General features: G+C 51.9%; 1 protein-coding gene across 1 annotated transcript in view; it reads right to left on the bottom strand.

The window, feature by feature from the left end:
* Nucleotides 1-19,621, bottom strand: part of CACNA1A (calcium channel, voltage-dependent, P/Q type, alpha 1A subunit) — a gene marked incomplete at its 5' end in the record, with an annotated part of 317,117 nt that overhangs the window by 9,234 nt on the left and 288,262 nt on the right. The window contains 6 exons of the mRNA XM_006900825.1: nucleotides 7,297-7,402; nucleotides 9,687-9,783; nucleotides 11,921-12,048; nucleotides 17,994-18,144; nucleotides 19,144-19,259; nucleotides 19,385-19,450. Coding sequence (XP_006900887.1) covers nucleotides 7,297-7,402; nucleotides 9,687-9,783; nucleotides 11,921-12,048; nucleotides 17,994-18,144; nucleotides 19,144-19,259; nucleotides 19,385-19,450 — 664 coding nt within the window. The remainder of the gene's footprint in view (nucleotides 1-7,296; nucleotides 7,403-9,686; nucleotides 9,784-11,920; nucleotides 12,049-17,993; nucleotides 18,145-19,143; nucleotides 19,260-19,384; nucleotides 19,451-19,621) is intronic.

Below are 19,621 nucleotides of genomic sequence, written 5' to 3'. Positions count from 1 at the left end.
GCCCTTCTTTGGGATGGGAACAAATATTGACCTCTTCCAGTCAGTTGGCCAAGTGGTTGTTCTCCAGATTTCTTGGCACAACTTGGTGAGCATATCCACGGCAGCATCTATTAGCTAACTCTTCACCCCATACTTAAAACTTACGGCTTTCAGATGAAGTGAACTTGTATGACTGGACCTGAGATGCTAACAAAGGCAGACAGAGTACGCTCACCCGGCAGGGTGGTCATTTAGGCTGCTGGTCAGTGTTCATCTCCTCCTGCCGTTAAGAGACGGGAGGGTGGCCATGCTGGTCCCTGGTGGTGGCCTCGTGTCACTGTGAGGCCAGTGCTGGGTCTACAGACAGTGCTGCTGTATGAGGCATGGCCTCTGTGTGACCAGGCCATGGTCACACTGACCACCACATATGGCTGGTGTGATACACAGAATGTCAGTTGGAGTCACCTGGGTGACCTATCACAGCAGCGTACCAGCCATGTGCTGCTGGACCTGGCCCTGTGCACAGGGACGTGGAAGGGACTTTGCCACAACCTATCTGGCTTCAGAGGTAGGGTGTCAGCCTGAAATGTCCCTATTGGGGGCCAGACCTGGAGATGCTGAGGAGTGAGGCGCAGGGCAGTGGGGCTTGGGTCTACAGCTGTCAGAAGTATTTCAGCAGCCCTCTCGGCTGTCCTAGGCGGCCCTATGTTCATTCTGCAAACATCCTCTGCGTACTCTCACCCCAAACCCCTTGGGCTGTCAGTGGGACCTCCGCCCAGTCCAGTGTCTCCCTCACAGCAGACGTGGTCACAACACCGACGTCTGGAGACCTTTTTTTGGAAGTAGACTTTATCTCCACGGCTTTTGGAACAAGATGTCTTCAAGGAGGGGAAAGCGCTTTGGCAGGCCCTTTTCATATGCAGGGAAAGCCCCAATCCTATTCTTTGGCGCAGTGAGACCTGATCACTGCTGCCTGGATCAGGCACCTCAGCCCTTAAACCCTGTTGTCCAGACCCTCCGTAATCTGAAGAAAGATCTGGCTCTTGACTGGCCCCTGGGAGATGACCTCAGAGCTCTTGGAAAAGCGTGCCTGCTAAGTGTCTTTGCTTACCAGAGGCCATGCCAGAGAGGATAACACGGTGCCTTACGGTGGGGCCTTCAGGCCACATGCACTCAGCTTGAACTCTGAAGGGCCTGGAGAATGAGCGGTCCTGAGAGTGGTCAGACACGCTGATGTAACTGACCTGGACCTCAGACCTCATTCAGGGCTCGGCTGAGCTGCCCAGGCCTGGCAACAGTCCATGTGTGCGGTCACACATCGTGGCTGAGAGAATTCAGCACCAGCTGCTGGGAGAGGGCACCTGGGAGCTTCCTCCTGGTCTCCCCTGGACTCCACGCCATACACCTGTCCCCTCGGTTGATTGAGGGCTGTGCCTTTTGGCTGTAATACATTCTGAGTATAATGGCTTTTTCTCAGTTCTGTGACTGGTTCCAGGGAATCGTGGAGTTTGGGGGTGGTCTTGGAAACCCCTGAACTCAGGTCTCCAGAATCACAGCAGCTGGATTACAGAAGCATTATGAACCAGAATGTGGGTGCTACTGTCACACCCATGGTACAGAAGAGGGAACGGAGGTAGACAGGATTATAAGCCCGATACTCAAGATTCTGGTGAATCAACCAACAAACACAGACGTAGGGATGTTGTGAAGACACTGTGCAGATGGACTTAAGATCCTGTCCACTGATCTGAAGACACAGAGATTATCCAGGTGGGTTTGATGTCAGGCAAGCCCTTTAAAAGCAGAATTTTCTCCAGTTGATGGTGTGTGTGTGTGTGTGTGGTCAAAGAAGGGACCACTGCAAGTCTGATGACGGAGGGGACCATGAGCAAGGATTTAAAAGCAGGGGAGACGCTAGGAGCCGAGAGCCACCATTGAGGACTTGGGGACCTCAGCCTTCCAACTGTTGGGGACTGAGTTCTGCCAATAACCTGATCTTTGGAGGAGATTCTTATATGGGTACGTTTCAAGTCCTAACCCCTGCTACCTGTAGACGTGTCCTTGTGTGAACACGAGGGCACTGCAGACGTAAGTAATTAAGATAAAGTCACTAAGACAGGCCCTGATTCAGTGGTACTGGTTTCCCTATAAGAGGAGGAAGAGGCACAGGAGGAGGACCGTCCCTTAATGACAGCAGCCCCTTGAAGTTTCAAGTGGCCAGGGGATCAAAGGCTATGGCTACCAGAAGCTAGGAGAGACTCGGAGGGACGCTTGAGAGCCTTCAGAGAGAGCTCAGTCGCCGAGCTGGCTGACCCTCAGTGACCTCTAGTTACAACAGTTAAACACGCCTCGACCTGGCACCATCCGCCCGAGCCCACTGTTCCTACATCCTCTGCGGTGATTGTATCTTGATGATCTCCCTCTTTTCTGATGACCTTCCACGCTGTTAAGAAGCTCTCGTGGCAGAGTGCATAACACTGTAAGGCTGGTAGTTTTAATCCACCAACTGCACCAAAGGAGAAAGATGGCCAGTCCCCTCTCATAAAGATGTATAGCTTTGGAAGTCCAAGAAGAGGGCTGCTGTGAGTTGGAAATACCTTGATGGCAGTGCGTTTTTTGGGTTTATTTTGGTCTTGTTCTACTCTACTAAGCATGATGTCTTTCTCCAGGTACCAGCACCTTCTGGTTTTTCTGTGCCATCAAGTCACCTGTGACTCAGCGACCCCTATGTACGGCGGCTCTGAAGCCTGCCCTGTCCTGCACCAGTCTCCCTGACTCCAACACACCTACCTCCATTTCTCTAGTTACTCTAGTTATCTCATCCAGGGTCTTCCTCCCCTGTGCTGTCTCTCTACCCTTCTAAGCATGATGTCCTTCTCCAAGGATCGGCCCCTCCTGGCCACATGCCCAAAGAATGTGAGAAAGAACTTCAAAATCCTAGCCTCCAAGGAGGAACTTGGTTTCATCTTCACCAAGATAGACCTATTTGTTTTCTTGGCACTCCATGGCATGTTCAAGACTCTTCTCTGGCACCACAACTCAAAGGCATCAATTCTTTTTCTGCAAACCTTAGTCACTGTAAGTAATTGCAAGTAATTGTGAAGACCATGGCCTGGGTCAGGTGCACCTTAGTTTTTAGCCTGACATCGCTGATTCTCAGTCCTCTGGAGAGGTCTCTGACAGCAGATTTTCCCAGTGCAATTCAGTTTTTGATTTCCTGACTGCTGGTACCAAGAGTGTTGATTATGGAGCGGAGGAAGCTGTAATTGTTAATAATTTCAATCTCTTTCCCATCCATAATGGTGCTGCCAAATGGCCCAGTGGTGAGAATTTTTGTCTTCTTGACGTTGAGCTTCAATTCATATTGAAGACTACAGGCTTGACCTTCTGCAGGAAGCACTTCAAGGTCCTCCTCAGTTTCACCAAGCCAGGTTGTGTCATCAACTGCATAACATAGGTTGTTGGTGAATCTTCCTCTAATCCTAATACCACATTCCTCTTCATAAAGTCCAGCCTCTTGAATGATCTGTTCTTCATACAGATTGAAAAGTAATGGAGACAGGATGCACTCCCTTCGTGATTGTGAACCCTGCTCGGTTCTGAGGACTGCTTCCTGGTCCAAGCATAGGTTTCACATAAGCATAATCAAGGTTCTGGGATTGACATTCTCCTCAAGGTTAACCACAATTTGTTGTGATCCACAGTCAAATGCTTTTGCATAGTCAGTGAACACAGATAACCCTCTGGTAATCTTTGCTTTCTACCAAGAGCCCTCCGACACTGGCTATAATGTCTCGAGTGCCGTAACCTCTTCTCAAGCCCAGCTTGTATTTCTGATAGTTCTCTGTCGATCCAGTCATTTCTGGATAATCTTCAGCAGGATTTTGTTTGCATGTGATATGAGTGATATTGTCTGATAATTTCCACACTCTGCTGGGTCACCTTTTTTTGGAATGGGAATAAATATGGATCTCCTCCAGTCAGTTGGCCAGGTGGTTGCCCTCCAGATTTCTTGGCACAACCTGGCTCCTTCTGGCAGTATGTCCAAAATATGTGAGATGCAGTCTTGCCGATTCAGACCCTGGAGACAACCTGAATTCCACAGATGGTAGAATGTTAGGTGCTGCCAGGTCAATCAAGAGTTGGCTTCAAGTCATAGTAACCCGATGAACAGCAGTAGGAAGCAATGCCTCATCCTGGCCCGTGCCTGCGATCCCTGATGTGCATCCTGGTTGCACTTTCTCCAAAATATAGTTACTTATTCTTTAGGCAGTTCATGCTACAGTCAATACTTCTCTCCAGAGCATCAGAGTTCAAAGGCATTCATTCTTCATCAGTTTTCCTTATGCTTTTTCTTTCACATACATATGCATGAGAGAACACGTTGTTTAAGCACCCCGTTCCTGCTCCGTTGTTTTGGCCAGTCTAGGAAATGAATACACCAGAAGCCACCTTGAGTGTGGGCTTGTACAATCCTGGCCAGAGAAGACAGGACTTCTGACCTATAGGCAAAACTGTGAACTAATCAAGAATTAAAATACTGGGTTTGTGATAATTTGCTTCACAGCATAGATGACTAATACAAGAACTGAGACGTGGAGAGGGAGGTGGTTTCTTCGAGGGGAGGGCGGGTGGGAAGTGGAACCAGTGGAAGGTGATTCTCTTGACTTGATGACAAGGACACTGGCGCTTACCACCATCTTCCTGACCTGGCTGATGTGGGACCAGGACAAAGGAAACCAGCTGCTGCCAGCTTGATGGGGAAGATCGGGCAGGCAGAGCAACAAGGTGGCCAGAACCTGGGCCCAGGAAGCAACACTCATGGTGTCACTCTGCCAGTCTGGGTTGCTTGCCTTCAACTTGTGTAAGAAAGATAATTCCACCATGTGCCACTTCTGAGGCCTCCTGTGTTTCAACCTTTCTTTTTGTTGTTTATTTGGGGCTGCAGGGAATCCATCCGCACTCACAGTTTCTTCAGTTACTCCATGCTGGGGTTTTAACGGTGGCTGGGCATGCTGGGTCTGTTCCTGGCATCTCAGGGTGGCACTAGGTCATTGTGAGGTGGCCTTTTCCCATCAAGCTGGTGTGCTATGGGCTTAATGGGGGTAGAATTATAGCGAGGTCCCTGATGGTAAAGGACAGGACCACCACTAGCTCCCTGGCCCAGACATTCGTTCTCTTTGAGTTTGGCTGTCATTAGTTTATTACAAAAGAGAGACACAGAGATTATTCACATGCTGGAAGATTTCAGAACTTCAGTGGAATGGGCAGCTCCACGTGATGCAGTTTCAATCGAGATTTATTTCCGTTTATGTACTTCCCAAGAACGTCACCCTCTCTAAATAAGAAATAATCCTTGTTGTCTATAACTACTCTGGTGCCTCCACATTCCGGGAGAAGATCTTTCTCTCCAACTTTCCCACTAACTGATCCAATCTCTCCATCTTTTCCTTCACATCTGGATCCAACAGCTTCTACTGCTGCTTGCAATAATTTTCCTTGATGTTTTTCTGGAAATGTAATGCCTCCTTTAATTCCAGTTTCAGCTGCACTGCTTTCCACCAATACTCGGTCAAAGAGAGGGAAAAAACTTTCTAAGGGCCTGACCTGCCATCACTCTGGCCGTTGCAGCTTGCACCCCACTCCCGCCACGTTGCTGCTGATAAGAGATGCGCAGCCTGGTCCTGGAGACTTGGAGGATGTGGGAAAAGGCCCTTGTGAGCATGCGTGTCCCTGCCCCGCTGGGGAGGGCGGATGCAGCTGCCTGGCCCAGGTAGGCACTCTTGAGAACAGTGCTGTCTTGTCACCACCTTGACCTTGGTGCTTTCAACCTTAGGGCGAGCTCTGGAGTAGTCTGTAGGAAGCTGTGCTGCTAAACCCAAAGACGGTACCACTCTGGGGGTTTGAATCCTCCAGTGGTTAGAAGCCAGCTGAGAAATCTATTCTTATGCAATTTACAGCTTCTGAAAACCTGCTGTGGGTCAGTCATGACTCAATGAATCAGGAGATGAGGCAATGAGAGAGAGGGAGACAGAGGGAGGTCCTAACTTTGTTGTGTGTGCTGCTTCTGCATTCCTTTTTTTGGGGGGGGCTCCCTGCGCTGTTTGCAAACACCTTCCCCATGTCCTCTGGTCCTAAATCCACCTGCCCTTAACCTGCCTGCCCACACTGGCCTCCAGCAGTGGATGACTTGCTTCCCCTCCCAACCTCCCCCCAACTTTTTGAAGGGTCCCTGACACCTCCTCCCCTGGCCCTCAGGACCTGGGCTGACCGTGAGTCCTCGCAGCTCAGCTTGGCTCATGCCCATCCTGATGGTGCCTTTCCTAGTGGTCGCACCCAGGCCCATCTCTGTCTGCTGGACCATGTCAGCCCTCCACCAGCTCCTCTCCCCATTGCCTCCTGGCCGGTCCCCGCTTTCCCACTGTCACGAGTGTCAGACCTGCTGCTGGGCTTGCTGTCCTTGCCCTGCTCTTTCTGTCATCAGTTGCTAAATCTGTGGAGTTTCATCTAGGCGGGAGGGCTGAACCTCTCCACCTGAGCCAGGCCAGCCAAGGCGATCAGTGATGGCCGCGTCACAAAACTGTTTGGTCACTTTTAGGTACATGTCTGGTGTGGTCTCTTGAGGAGCATCTGACAGCTTCTTCTGGAGAGGCCACACTCTGGCCTCCAGGACCCACCCCCACGCCTGCACCCCTGCAGTGAGCTGGGTCTTCCTGTTTCATACATGTCCTGTGAACAGTTCCCCTGGCCCTGGTTCTAACCCCAACCTGTGCCTGGCGCCTTTTGACATTGCAATGCAGCCTGCACTCTGTTCCCCAGGCCCCGTCTGCGGTGCTCTCCCTGGGCTTAGCTCCTCTCCTCTCCATCCTCAGGGCCTGGTCCAGACCCTCAGGACTGGGCCCCTCTTTCCCTTATGCCCAACCACCTCCAGGCCTCGATACTAAGGAAACATCCGGGATCTGAGCACCACATCCTTCTACAGCTACTTTAATCATGGCCACAGCTTCTGTCCTGGCCCCACAAGCCTCTTCTCCCCACAGTCGCCAGAGGAACTGTCATCTCACAGTGACATTGGGCCAGCCCCTTCTCTGGACATGGGATGGATCCTTGGACATTCACAGTGGAAGCCAGTGTGGCTCAGTCCCTGGGGCCTCCTGCCACCCACACTCCTTGAGGCCTTTGCACCTGCTTTCTTTCCCTCAGTGTGTATATTTGGGGGTGCAGGGCAGTGCCTCTCTGTCTGAGGTTACAGAGATGGACACTTGCCAGTCTCTTGGCTGACTGGGGCCCTAGCTCCTTCCCTGCCCCTGCCCTTACCCTTGGCAATCTTGATATCCAGGGCTGTGCGGATCAGGGCCATGAGGGTGGAATTGAAGTGGACAGTATTGTCGTCAGCCACCGGCAGGTCCATCCGCAGAAGCCTCTACAGGAAGCCAGAGGCCAGATGTCACTTGCAGGCACCCCACTTGGGTCCCCTGTGAACCAGACCCCACCCACCCAGGGGACTCCAGCGAAGAACTCTGGGGGTGGCAACTCAGGTGGCCTGCCCTTCAGATAACCTGCCCGTGTGTGGGCTGCTAGTCCCCCTTTTGTGGCCGGGCAGGTTGGGCAGGGGCCTTTCCTGCTTCCTGACCTGCCCGCTTCCCTCTCCCACTTTCAGGGTGCTAGAGCTGGTGTCCCCAGCCTCGCCCAGCGTCACCTGGCCCCAGAGTTCTTCTGGAAGGTCCCGTCTGTCTGACTCCAGAGAAGAGCGCACAGGCCTGGCCCTTAGCAGCACGTGCAGCAGCAAGCACAGGGCCATGGTCAAGGCCGTCGGGGCCACCCGCTCCCGCCACCTCCCAGCTCGGCCCAGAACAGACGGGCACAGACCACAGCATGCTGTGAGCTGAGGCTGCAGGCGGCAGTGGGCCCCACGGTGGGCCCCTCGCAGACATGCAGTGAGCCAGACACAGAGCAGCACAGATGGCGCATGCAGACGGAATCTCGAGACTCATTCATAGCCCCGTGAAGAGTGTTTGGGGCGGTCCGGGGCCTGGCTCTGTGCAGTGGCGGGGGAGGGGTGAGGGGCAGCCCACGGCCCAGGGAAGAAAGGCTCCCTGGGTCCCAGGGGCTCTGTCCCCAGTGCTGAGAGGCATCATCGGGCATGGGAGAGGGTGCTGGGCTGGTGTGCACCAGCCCAGGCGGGAGGAGGGCACGGTGGGTGAGAGGGGGGTGAAGGGTGAGAACGACTGTTTCAGACACTTGTCAGCAGGAAACAGTTGGAGACATGAAGGGAGTGGGACTCGGGCTGGCTGGGCTGACCAGGGCGAGGAGGGAGGCAGCACAGAGAAAGACGGGGTTGCTGTGCACAGTTAGGCAGGTTGTGGACTGCACAAAGGGCTCCCAGCCTTAGCGCTGTGGATTTGTTCATTTAATGAGAACTTTGGAGCTAGGAGCAGAAAAGAGTCTTATTCAGAATACATCGGGGCGTTACAACTTTCTCACAGACAGAATAGTGTCTGTGGGAAAGATGCCTTTTCAAATCCACACAGCGGCTGGGAGGGTGCACTCCCCTCCTCTCTGGCACACACACAGATGTCTCGGTGAGCCGAGACTGGAAGGGACAAGAGGGCCAGTAGAGAGAGGGACAGGTGCAGGGCTGGGGCTGCTGAACCCGACCTCAGGTGTGGTAAGGAGGACAGACTGGGCAGGACCAGGGGTGGGAACAGGGAGGTCTCCGGAGGGGGCTACACAAGACAGCACCTGCTTCTTGTGAGAGATGGGTGGGTCAAGTGGGTGGAGAATGGGTTTGCTGGGCATTTTTTTTTCTTTTTTAGGGGGAAGACTTTTTAAGTCTGAGTGGAGGGAACAGAGCAACTGTCCTTGAGTGTCAAGGGAAATTCTGGGGCAAGGGTGATTCTGTATAGGGGTGGCCTGGGCCAGCCGCCTGGCGGCAGACCCCTCACCCTTCAGCCAGCATGCACCGCCCCGGTCGCCATGGTGCCTGCCCACCCCAGGCCCGCCAAGGCAACGTGCATGGCCTGCGTCGGGTGCCGCGGTCCAGGGGTCCAGCTGCGGCCCGCCTGCCCACTCTGGAACAATGCAGAGGCATGTTGGGATGTCTTGGGGAGGGATGGGGTGACATGGGGCAGGGCTGGGAACTCCAGGGTGACTAAGGGCCGTGGGGAGGGGTCGGGGAGGAAAGGCTCTAGTGGGCTATTGGGGAAGTCTCAGATCCCCGAAGGTCCTAGGTCAGAGATCAGCTTCAGGTATGTGTGGGTGCCGGGGGGGGGGGTCTGGGACTCAAGACACAAAAGATCTGAAGCCCCATCGTTGGGGCACCTGCTTGGGCCTGGGTGTGGGGGCTGCACTGGGAGGGCGGAGGGAGGGCACGGCTGTGGCTCCCTGCTTGTGTGCAATTTGGTTCCCAGGGGGGCCAGGTTCAAGGGGACCTGGGGGGCTCCCCTCCCCCTCCCCCCTGCGTGTCGGCCATAATGGAGTCTCTGAAAACACGAAGACACTCATCAAAAAAGGACGGACACACTGTACTGGTTAGAGTCAAGGAGGGTCATGACCGAATTACTCAAGGAGAAAAGAAAAAGGAGGAAAAAAAGGAAAAAAAAAAGAAAAGAGTAATGCGAGAAAAAGAGACTCGGCTGGCTGTTTCCGGTCAGCGCTTAAAAATCCCCAGTGCCCGCCGGTGTGGGTGGTCGGCAAGGGTAGACTACCTTGTAGGCCACTCTGGCCGGACACTTCTTCCCCAGACCCAGGGGCGGAGACATGTGTCTCAGCATCTGATACATGTCCGGGTAAGGCATGCGGCCCCTGGCAGCACCGGAAACAAAGAGGAGAGCAAGGAGGGAGTAGAAATAGGAGGAGGCAGGGACAAAAAACCAAAAAGAGAAAAGAACCAAACCAAAAAAAAAAAAAATCACACGAGCCAGAAAAATAGAGAGAGAAAGAGGCAGAGAATGGTCAAATGGGTCATTCAAATAAATGGAAAAGAGGAAGGGGGGAAAAAATGGAAGAAAAGGCAATTAAAAAAAAAAAGATTATTTCACTGCCCAGGAGCAGAAAGAGAGAAAGACAAGAGAAAAGTCAGGTTTCCACTGGACCCAGCTCTGGTTCCGGCGGGGTCGGGAACCGGGCCGTGCTCAGCTGGCCTTTGTCCAGTGGGGTCAAGTTCTCTGGTTTGGCTGAGGCTGGTCTCTGAGGGGGCCTCGGAGATGAGGGGGGGCTGGGGCAGTGGGAGGAGGGCTGGGGGCTTTGAGGGGGTGAGGAGGAAGGGGAGAGTGGAGGTAATGGCAGAGGGACCGGTACAGAGTCACAATCCCCCAGATGTGTCTGGTGTGGGGTGCGGTGGACACCCCGGGATGGGCAGCTTCAGCTAAGAGCAAGCAGAGATGGCTGAGGGGACGGAGAGGTATGTTCCATGCGTCATCAAATCTATGTGACCGCATTCTGTCGGCTAAGAGAGTTTTCTAGATTAATGCAAGAGAGAGAGAGATGGCTCTGTTTTTAGATATATATATATGAAATATATATATTGAAGAACCCCAAGCCACACTCATTCCATGGATGCTAGCAGGTTTTAGTGGAAATCAAACCTTGCAAGCAACCCTATGAGGGCATTTCTTGCCTAAGCCGAGAGGGGGAGATATTACTCGCAATAAACTGTACATATCCTTATAATGAATCCGACCGCTGAAAGGAGAAGAGATGGGGTTAGTGGTGGGGTGGGTCTAGCTGTGTCCATATTGGTGCCCGGGCATGCAGCGAGGTCAGAAATCCCCTGGCTAGCAGGGCTGGGGCGACTCAAGATGAGCCAAGGTCCTGGACATTATCCTAGATAATACTGGCTGACCCACCTGGGGCTATGCGTGCATGTGGGGGTGTGTGTGTCTGAGCGCGCACACGCGCGTGCATGGGGGTGCTCTGGCTGGGGGCACCTCTCACAGGGTGCTCTCTGCACCTCCCACCTCCACAGACTACGTGGCCTACACTGGGGGCTTGTGGAATAGAGGGGGGACAGCATCCCACTGCTGTGACCTAAAATCAAAAGAGGAAGAGTTAGGAACCAGCCAGAAGCCAAGCCCCAGCCCTACACATCACCCCGGCCTCTGGGGCACATGGAGAACTTGTCTGGGGCTACAGGGGCGCAGGAACTGACCCCTCCTGGCCTGCCTTGGCACGCTTCCCCTGGAGCACTGAGGTCTGGGGGAGGCGGGGCTCACAGAGCCGAGCACCCCAGTCACGCTCCCTTAGGCCCCAGCCTGATCAAGGATCCTCAGCTGGTGGGCTGTGCCTCGGTGTGTCCCCAAGTCCAGCAGAGGCATGGAGCAGAATGGGTACTCAGTCCATATACACAGAGTGGACAGGCCCCTGAAAACACTGCCCACCTGGGGCAGGGTGCTTTAAGGCCTGTGGAGATGAGAAGGACACGTCTCTTCGTGGTCATGAAGATCCAAGGACTCTGAGGCATCCCACTTGTCCTGCCCCCTAACATGCACCAGCACTGTGCCTCTGCAGCCATCCCTGGCCTTGACTGACCACCCATTCCAAGGCCCCAGTAACACCTGAGTTCTGCTATTCTGATTGCCTTCCGCTCAGGGAGCCACGCTGGTCCCACACGCCCAGGAGAACCACGGCTCAGAGACTTCCATCTCCTCTCAGGTTAGCCCGGCTAACCTGTCCTCCCATCCGGAGGGTTCATACTGAGGGGCAGAGGAGGATGTGGAGAAACCAAGGGCTCTGCATGTCTGAAAGGGGACTCCTTTCCAAACTTCTCAGAAAGCCCAGATTTGAATAAGAATGGGAGCCAAACTGTTTAGCTCAGGCTTTTCCCAGGACATCAACTTCCACACTGCCCCAAGGGGATCGCCTCACGACAGTCCCTCCAGCCCCCAGGTCCAGCTCCAGGCAGAGGATGAGATGTGGCCGCAGGACTCAGGGGACTTCTTACCAAGCAGCTGGGTCGTACTCAGCCCAGACACGCACGTACTCATCCAAGTGGTGAGGGCCCAGGATGGAAGAGTCTCGGGTGAGGTACTCGAAGTTGTCCATGATGACAGCGACAAAGAGGTTCAGCATCTATGGGCAGCAGCCCGGGGAGCAAGAGGCAGTGGGGAGAGCAAGGGGGAAGAGAGAGACAGAGAGACACAGAGAGACAGCATGGGGAGAGAGACACATACTCATGCAAAGAAACCCAGGGTGAGAGGGAGGGAAAGGGGGTGTGTGTGAGAAAAACAGAAAAAATGGAGGCAGACACAGAGAAAAGAGATGCACGACAGAGACAGGATGACAGAGAGAAGAGAGGTGTATGAAATGGGACCCACGCCAAGGCAACCACAATGACCCCAAACCTTCCCACATCTGCCCCTCACACACTCCCAGATTGACAGTTCCATGGGGTAAAAGCCCACTTGGGTTCTATGCCGTAGATGTAGCTCCAGTATAAAGCAAAACTCAAACCCCCTCGTTGTCATCGAGGGGGAGCTGCCTCACAGCTGCCCTTCCCTTGGGGTTCCCAACGTTGTAAAAGGCTTGGGAGGAGATTACCTATTTTTCTCCCACAGAGCTGCTGGTGGATTTGAACTGCCAGAGAGGTGTGGCCTTGCAGGTTAACCGCAGAGCTCCCTACAGACTACATCACCAGAGCTTCAGCCACTATTTTTTGTGTGAAAGGGTTGAGGAGTAGATATAGGTGAGTAAGCGGGTGGGGGGTGTGGCTAGAGAGGTAGGTGCAAAGATGGATGACGGGGTGGGTTGCGGAGGGACATATACAGATAAATGGATACATGGTAAGTGGGTAGATTGGTTGTTATCTGCCTGTGAGTCCACTACGACTCACAGTGACCCTACGAACAACAGATGTGAACCTGCCTTATCATGCACCAACCTCACGATCTCCGTCATGTTCAAGGTCACTGTGATGTGTGTTCACCTCGACATTGCACAACATGATGTCCTTTTCTAAGGCCTGGTCCCTTATGAAAATATGCCTCAAGTGACACGAGCTTTCACCACCCTGGCCTCTAAGAGCACCCTGTTTTCGCTTCCTCCAACACAGATTTATTTGTTCTTTGGGAAGTCCAGGAGATACTCAGTACTCTTCTCTAACACCACACTTCAAAGGCGACATTAATTTTTCTTCTGTCATCCTTACTCACTGTTCAAGTTTCAGAGGCATAGGGGCTTTGAGAATATTCCATGGTTTGGATCAAGCATACCTTAGTCTTTAATGTGGCAACATTGCTTGTTAGTACACTGGAGAGATCTTTGAGAAAAGATTTCCCCAAGGCAACATGCTTCTTAAAATGTAATCAAATCTTGTTGTTGTTGTTAGTCTGGATGTTGATTGTGGATCCAAGTAAAATGAAATAGCTGACAACTTCCATATTTTCCTCTATCAAGATGTTGCCTACTGGTCTAGTGGTGAGTATTTTAATTTTCTTGATGTTAAGATGTAACCTATGTTGAAGGTTGTTATCTTTGATCTTTTAAAAAATATTTTAAATTTTTTAAAAACATTTTTCTTTTTATTATTGTGTATGTGTACCATCAAATCAGATGCAACTGGTACAGGAGGAGATTGCCCTTCCTTCTCCAGTGGAGCATCTGGTGGATTCAAACCACCTGCCTTCAGTATTGCAGCCCAGCTTCTTGCCACTAGGCCACCAGAGCTCCATCTTTGATCTTTTGCAGCAAGTGCTTCATCCTGATTCTCCTTCATCAAGTCCAGCTTCCTGAATGATTTGCTCAGTATGTTGATCAAATAGGTATGGAGAAAGGATACAACCCTGATGCATGCCTTTTCTGATTTTAAACCATGCAGTGTACCTTTGTTCTGTCCAGACAATTGCTTCTTGGTCTGTGTATAGATTTTCTCATGAACACAATTAACTGTTCTGAGATTCCCACTCTTCCCAGTGTTAGCTGTAATTTACTAGGATCCACACAGCCACATGCCTTTGCTCAGTCAATAAAACACAACTAAACATTTTTCCGGCATTCTCGGCTTTCAGCTGTGATCCATTTGACATCAGCAATGATATCCCTCATTCCATGACATATTTTGAGTCCACCTTGCATTTCTGGCCATTTCCAGTCATTGTCTACCCACTTTGGAATTGTCATCACAAAGGCCAAATGAAGAGGTGAGCGGTTTTCCTCGCCCTCTGCATTTCTGTCTCACTTTTTCTTGTGCTCCTCCGGTCCTTAGCACACGGGGAGATGGCACTGGTCTTCTAGGACTAGGCATGTAGTGCTCCCTTATCAGACATCATGATACTTGTTTTCTGATTGGTCATTCTCCCTTTGGGTCGCAGTGCCTGACCCCTGTCCCACTGGTACACTTATACCAGACAATATAGACAGGTGAGCTTGATTCCATTCCACAGCTCCACAGGTGGGGATCACCAAACCAAGACCTGTGATTGGTTTAGGGAAGAGCACATGATGAACGGTGGTCCAATGAGAGCCTTCCGAAAAAAAGAAGGCAGTTTGGAGGTGCCTGGCTGAGAGACCATGAAGCCCACTTCCCTGGGCCCAGCCTCACCTGGACTTTTTTTTTTCTTTTTTTTAATTTAGGTTGTTTATTTTTCATTTCAATGAACATCTACAGAGATTTTGGGATTCCATTCATTCATTGTTGCACCCTTCTCCTCGCACAAACCCCTCCCCCCTCCCCCCTCCCCTGGACTTTTAAGTTATACAAGTTCAAGAACTGCACTTGGCCTGTCAGTTTCAAACGCATTTCTGTCACTTGAAACCAATTACACAGCATTCAGTTCCTGCTCACATACTAATCATGCCCATCAACCCTGAAGGACGTTCTTTGAGATTTCGTCCTTTCTCTCCATCTGAATCTTCTGCCCAATGGAGCACATACCCATCTGACTATGTTTATCCTGCCACTTGTCTGCCCACTCCCCCTACAAGCTGGGAGGGAACTGGGGTCTCACTTATACGCCTGTGGCTACTAGCATACATAAGGTCAGGCACACAGTTGATGTTGTGAGTTGTCCACCTCCTAGTGACCCTATGAACAAGAGATTTGAACCATTCCCTATCCTGTGCTGTCCTCATGATCTGATAGACCTGAGCTCATTGTTCTGTTGAAGGTCTTCCTCAATGTTTATATATAAACATGGCAGGTGCTTAACAAATTACCTGCCACTATACTGTGTTGTTGCTGTTACGTGCCATGGAGTCAGAACTGACTCACAGCTGACCCTCCTGTGGGTTTTCAGAGGTTGTGAATAGTATGGGAGGAGAGTCCACCTTTCTCCCATAGCGCAGCTGGTCGATTTGAACCACTTGCAACTTCTGGTTGGCAGCACTAAAGCCACCAGACAGACCTCCCTACCTAGTTCTCAGGTTTAACTCATCATGCCATGACAGACACCTGCTGCGTGCCAGGCGTTGTCAGAGGTGTGAGGGACATCACCGCGAGAAAAAAAGAAATCCTGCCCATGGAAGGGGCTGACAGCTTAGTGTTGTGGGCATCTTTTGGGGGTGCTCACTTCTCCAAAACAATAAGGGTTAATGATAAGATCTTATCTCTGTTATTTACCCACAGCTGCTGGGACAAGGGTAGGTATGTGACCAGGGGCTGGGCTGGCCCATTCAGAGTCTCTCTTCTGAGAATTTGGAACAAAATGACAGACACACTGGGTCGGGAGCTGTGGACATTGGTGTGAGATCTCTGGCCGGAAGGGGATGAGTGCATGGGACACGTGGGGACAGATCACAGCTCCCACTGACCTCCAGCAGCCAGGCAGGAGGCAAGACCTGGGGTGGAATGGAAAAGGGGCTCCTTCTGCTTTGAGTGTGAGATCTGTAACTGTCCATCACCTGCAGAGAGCCCGGCACCAGGGCCCTTTGGAGGGCTGACCCCTCTGGCAGGGCCCCCCCATCCCACTATGTCGCGCCTCCCTCCCTGAGGCCTGATTCTCAGACACCTGGGTCTTCCTTTAGGTGCCTGCATATTGATAACCTCCTCTGTTTCTTTAACCCAGCCCTCGGGATGGCAACCAAGGAGCCCTGGTGGTGCTGTTGGCTGTTAACTGAAAAGTCAGTGCCTTGAATCCTCCCAATGGCTCTGTGGAAGAAAAGATCTACTGATCTGTTCTCCTACAGACCCCGCCTTGGAAGTGAAGTTCTTGTGGGGAAGTTCTATTCTTTTTTTAAAATTAATTTATTTTTCTTCATTGTTGTGCATTTTCTTCCTCTTCCCCCTCCCCACCCCACAATGCACCCCTTATTCCAGACTGTTGTCATAATGCCTAATTATATATTCCATTTGGACAGTTTTTTCTTCTGTTCTACTGCAGTGTTCATTATCTATCCACTCTTTTCCCATTCTCTCCCCCACCCCCTCATGTCTGTCCTTTTTTTTTGGTCTGTCCTATTTTATAACAGTGATAGTATGTAATATTTGTCCTTTTGTGACCGAGATATTTCACTCAACATAAGTCCTTCAGCATCACCCACGTTGTGTAATGTTTTACAAGTTCATAGTTTTTCAGTGCTCCATAATAGTCCATTGTGTGAATATACGATCGTTTTTCTATCCATTTATTTGTTGATGGGCACTTGGGTTGCTTCCATCTCTTTGCTGTTGTGAATAACACAACAATAAACAAGGCTGTGCATGTGTTTGCATTGTGGCTGGGGTTTCCTTAGGATATATTCTCAGTAGTGGAATTGCTGAGTCAAATGTTATTTCTATTTCCAATTTTTCGAGAAAGCATCAGACCGCCTTCCATAGTGGCTGCACCATTTTACATTCCCACCAGCAGTGAATTATGAGTTCCCGTCTCTCCACAACCTCGCCAGCATTTGTTGTTGGCTGCCCTGTTGAACTCTGTGATTGTTGCTGGGGTGAGATGATACCTCTCTTTTTTAAAATTTTTATTATTTGTGTGTACCGTCAAATCAGATCTGACCGGTACAGGAGGAGATTGTCCCTCCTTCCCTGGCACAGCATGTGGTGGATTCGAACCGTGCGCCTCTGGGATTGCAGTGCAGCTTCTTGCCACTAGGCCACCAGAGCTCCCCTAGATGATATCTCATAGCTGTTTGGGGAAGTTTATTTGTATCGCATGGGGGCCACTGCGAGCCAGAGTCCACTTGAGAGTGCCCAGTCTCAGGCCTGGCCACAGCCATCTTCCCACAGTTAGGAACCTCTTTCAATCCAGTGCAGCCAATCCCTGCCTTCAGTCCCCTCTGACAGAGACACCTGGACAGGTTCTGGCCTTCTGTCAGCATGCTGCCGGACACAAGGAGCATGAAGGACAAAAGAGATTTGCAGAGAGGATGCCCCAGAGAGAGTGCAAGAGAGAGAGCGGGGAGATGGACTGGGGGCTCCTCTGATCCCTGAGAGAGTGTGGGAGATGGACTGGGGGGCTCCTCTGATCCCGGATTTTCCTTTTAGGCTGCTCCTGCTTTCAATCTTCTGTCAGTGTCCTTACCCTCTGGCTCTATGAGATTAATTTTCTCCTGGTAAACTGATTGTTTACCAGAGAGGATGGATTCTATTCATCGTACAAATCCTGCAGCCCCTACAGAATGTGTCTGTGCCAAAGCCTTCTTCCTACTCCTCGCTGTACCGAGGAGGGCACCCAGCTCGTGGAGAGCAGAAGTGGGCCTCCTCAGGTCAACTACAAAGGCCAGCTCTGAATCCCACCAGTGGTCCTTCAATGGACATGTTCTGCTTCCCCAGGAAAATGTGACAATGTCTGGAGACTGTGTCTGTCCTACCTGGGGGCAGGGGCTACTGGCATCTCACGGGTAGAGACCAGAAATGCTGCTAGGCACCCCATCATTTATAAGGGGGACCAGTCAGAAAGAAGGCTCAGTCCCAAATGTCAACAGTTAAGGGGTCCCCGTTGACCCAGTCTAGCGCCAGCTCATTGGCACGAATCACTTTTAGGGAGTAGGTCTGGACACAGCACACTCCAGGGAAGCCCACTGCCCTATGTGGGATCCAGGCTGAGGGAGCTCACCCCCACCCCCCATGTCCACAGACTCACCAGAAACGAGCAGAGGAAGATGAAGGACACAAAGTAGAAATAAGCAAACTCATTGCCACACTCCGCAGTCAAGATGCCCGAGTTTTTGTCACACGGTTTCCCGCTGAGGCAGGACAGCATGATGTTGTGCCAGGCTTCTCCGGTGGCACTCCTGGGGACAGAGCGGGCATCAGAGACCTGCGTACCCCGTCCTTGCTGGATTCTCCAACCACCCAAGGTGGCGGAGGATGGGGCTGCAGCACTGGGGTTCTGGGGCTCTCAGTGGGCTGTCTTATCTTTAATTGTGCCAACTACCTAGAGAGCTTTCAAAACCCTGATGCCAATATGCCCCATCTGTACCTGCTGGCATCCACTTCGCCCAGTGGGGTCTGGGGATACAGGTATGTTTTAAAAGTGCTCCAGGTAGTTGTCACCTGTGACGACTGCCTTTTTCAGTTACTCTGCTCCAGTCACACTCCTACCGTAGGGCCTTGGTGTCTCCCAAGTGCTTCTTCCACCTGCAGTGCTTTCCACAAACACTCAGGACTTCCTGCTTCTTCTGCTCTCCCACAGGTCATGCACTCAGGGTATTTATTTAAAACTGGGTTGGTCCTGCCGGCTCTCCCACCATTGCCCAGAACTTACTTCTGGGTTGACTGGCTGGCTTCCTCACAGGGGCACAGCCTTCCAGAAAGTGGCAGATGCCTCTCTTTCTCTCTGTTCCCTGCTCCCGTTGGTACCCACCACATGTGCTCAGGACTGTCCTAATGAACGAGGGGCACTCTCATGTGAAGCCATGGCCACACAGCAAAGAATCAAGCCCAGGTCCCTAAGCCTGCTTCTTCCTTTATCAGCTGAGGTTCCCAAGAATCCTCGCCTCGCATGATGGTCAGGAAGACTGAGCAAAATAATGCTCCCCAAACTTCTCATGCTTATCCGTTCTCCGCTCCTGTCCTACAGGGTCCTGCATGTCCACCCCATGCTTTAACAAACAGGTCAGACCCTAGCAGAATGGATGCCCCTCGCTGAAAATGAAACTTGAAGGAATGTCCGCCTCCCACCAGGAACAAACACCAGAGTGGGCAGAGGGGCGCAGACCCGGCTGGAGCAGAATGGGGAAGTGGACACCCTCACCATCAGAGCCGTGAGAGGGTCCGACGCTGGCCCTCACCGGAAGAGAAGCATGAGGGCTTGTAGGAAGGTCCGGAAGTTATTGTGCTCAGTGATTTGAAACTCATCTTCATCACTGTCCTCATCCTCCACATCGATGCCGATGTTACCAAACACCTGCAGGGGGTGGACGGAGGTGAAACGCGCAGATCAGCCCCCATGGCTGCCTCTGTGAACTGCAGCCAGTCCTGCCAGTGGGCCGTGAGAGCTTCAGGACCTTGGGAGCTGACAGACATACTGACCTGCATCCCGATGATGGCATAGATGAAGAATAGCATGGCAATCAGCAGACAGACATATGGCAGGGCCTGGAGGGAGGAAATGCAAGGAAATCGGCTGCTGGGACCTCTTACCCCAGTGCCATTTCCCCACCCTGGTTTCAGTGCTCAAGGTCTGCACCAACGTCAAGACTGTGTGGTCAAATACTGTGGTGCTGGAGTGGTACCAGGGCTGGTGGGCACCTCTGGCGACTCCAAAGA

Source organism: Elephantulus edwardii, unplaced genomic scaffold (assembly GCF_000299155.1).
Source record: "Elephantulus edwardii isolate Elephantulus edwardi_28Jun2011 unplaced genomic scaffold, EleEdw1.0 scaffold00296, whole genome shotgun sequence".
NCBI classification, from domain to species: Eukaryota; Metazoa; Chordata; class Mammalia; order Macroscelidea; family Macroscelididae; genus Elephantulus; species Elephantulus edwardii.
The sequence above is the reverse complement of the archived record's forward strand: the minus strand, read 5'-3'. Positions and strand labels throughout refer to the sequence as shown.